The sequence below is a fragment of the Vanessa atalanta genome, chromosome 12 (assembly GCF_905147765.1).
Source record: "Vanessa atalanta chromosome 12, ilVanAtal1.2, whole genome shotgun sequence".
In the NCBI taxonomy this organism is placed as follows: Eukaryota; Metazoa; Arthropoda; class Insecta; order Lepidoptera; family Nymphalidae; genus Vanessa; species Vanessa atalanta.
In genome coordinates, this window is record NC_061882.1 from 6,941,106 (window position 1) to 6,943,497 (window position 2,392).

Sequence of the window (2,392 nt, forward strand, 5' to 3'; positions counted from 1 at the left end):
TTGTTATATGATAATATTTTATTGAAAGATTCAATGTTATTCAAGGCGTGTTTTTTATAAACTTACTAAAGTAAAAGTATTTCTTTCTTATACGAAAATGAAAATGGCAAATTCTTACCTTCCAAACAAATGACCTAAAAGTCCGATTCTGTCATAAAAGTCACATCTTTATGAGTAACGAGATAACTTACGGAAAAGAAGTCAGTCCGCTTTTTTGCTACGCTCCATTTCCACGAAATATTTTATGATAATTTCATTGGCGCTACACGTAGTTGAATATATGTATCTATTAAATTCATACAATGATACTAACAAGGCTTTGGTCTTTTAGGCTCGTATCTTTACTATATTATTTGTATGTAGTTGGATATTTTATACATATTTCACTTATGACTTGATTTCCTGTGTAAAGACGTTGTATTGTTACTTGGTATTACACGGATGCACCTGTCCTGTTATCGATCACGTAACATAAACATATAAACACGATCACAATAGCTCGAAGTCGAGGCTGGAGGAAGTCAAACATTCGATTGTCGAATGGCTACCCTCATGTAAACACCTTGACTTGAGTAAACATTAAGCGCATACGTGCTGAACGCTACAATTCAAGATCATATAAGTCCCATCTCACGTCTTGGAACGACATTGTTCCGAGATCTAAACCTAGAAGAATATCTCGAATAAAAACTTTCAAATTAGTATTATTTAATAAAGTTTCTCGGAAAGACGGGTCGCAGAAGGGAAAAATTGTTTTGTAATAAACGCGAGAGTCCTCGGAGATAAACTGAGGGGCTCTTGTGAACATTTAACGGGGGTTGAAGCGGCAGTCGAGACGGCAAGACGGCGCAGGCTTGAGCAACATAGTGTGCGTTTTGTAAAACTCCGCAGTGCTGTAACGAAGCTTGTTAGTGTACTGTTGTAAGGAGATTGTCAGCTACAGTGAAGACACCTTCTGAGCGAGGACCGTGCAAATGGAACTAATGAGTTCTCTGTTGTTATGTGCACTAGCAACGCTCGTGCCGCAAGCGTTAGGTGAGAGAGATCCTTTACGTTGATTTAATTTTAAATTTCTTACATTCCGAGAGGGCTTAATTAAAATGTTTTGACACTTTACGCTTTACCATTTCGTTTGCTCATTAAATGTTCCTTTTAAATATTTTTTATGAGTAACCTAATAGAGTAGACTGTTTTCTTTATATTTATTTAACTAACGTGTTTGATGTTCTAGGTAAAAAAAGTATTATGTCTACTGGATTAAATAAGACTGTCATTTTAAAGAGAACGCCTTCAATGGATAAAGATCACGTGATATCCGTACAAGTGCCTACTTCAATGAATAAAGTGAGTGACCTTAAATCTGTCTTTTTGGATGCTACTTGCAAAAGATGTCATAATTGTATGGAACGAGCAATCAAATCTCACAAAGTACAAAATCAAATCGACCTATTAAAAAACGAACAATTTCACAGTGAACTAGTTGATCAAGAAATAAATACACGCAATAAGAGGAAAACAAATGCAAGCGCACAAAGAAAAATTGATAAGAAAACAAAAAAATCCAAATCAAAAAATAAATCCGTAACAATTATCAAATATAATGATAACGAACGAATATTTGCTCTAAAGATAATGGAAACAAATAAGCATGTGTTATTGGACCAACAAACGAATAACACAATGACATGTCAAGTGTATAGCGTTAAAAAATCGTTTCCATGTGAAACGCCAGAAGCTGATTTAATTTTGAATGAATCAAAGACGAAAATAAATAAGAATAAGAAAAGTAAAAGAGAACAAAGTAAAAAGAATGTGTCCGATGCGAAAACGACAGTAATTGCACCCGTATTTAGGAAACGTCAAATCGACGATTCACAAGCTCCTGAACAAATAATGCCTTCAGTAGAAGAAATATACTAGCCTAATGATAAACCTATAAATAAACGAGCAACCAATAGAGCTTCGAATCTTGTATTGGTTTCTCATATTTATTTAAAAGTTAGGAGTAGATAAAACAATAAAAAATTATTGACAACGGTAAAAAAACTAATATCATTTGTATCAATAATTTATTTATTATTTCTTTAATTTAATAGAGATACCTTACATACATTTAGATGTTAATAATATTCTTATGTAAATATTAACCATTTCTTATAAAAAACAATCTCTTTATACATAAAGATAATTTATATAGCTCTGTTTGAAAATCGAAATTACTTATTAAATTAATGCTTACAACTATATCTAAAAAATAAACACAATAATTTGAATTGTCATAGTTAATTTTTCATTTATTTTGGTTTAAAAAATCTTCTGCCTTATCATTATTTAATCAATCCGAATACTTCTAGAAATAATACGTGCTTATATTATCGATAATTACTGTCAA

At 31.9% G+C, this 2,392-nt stretch overlaps 1 protein-coding gene across 1 annotated transcript; it reads left to right on the top strand.

Annotated features, from left to right (window-relative positions):
- The first annotated feature begins 649 nt into the window (after positions 1-649).
- Positions 650-2,016, top strand: LOC125067809. Its single transcript, XM_047676595.1, has 2 exons — positions 650-1,035; positions 1,232-2,016. Exons 1-2 carry the CDS (start codon positions 975-977, stop codon positions 1,918-1,920), a joined length of 750 nt encoding a protein of 249 aa, XP_047532551.1. The 5' UTR covers positions 650-974; the 3' UTR covers positions 1,921-2,016.
- Positions 2,017-2,392: the final 376 nt, after the last annotated feature.

Excerpts from the sequence above, each read along its gene's own strand:
- LOC125067809 (XM_047676595.1), top strand. The coding sequence starts at position 975 with ATGGAACTAATGAGTTCTCTGTTGTTATGTGCACTAGCAACGCTCGTG. Across the intron at positions 1,036-1,231 it reads GCTCGTGCCGCAAGCGTTAG|GTAAAAAAAGTATTATGTCT; the intron begins GTGAGAGAGATC and ends TTGATGTTCTAG.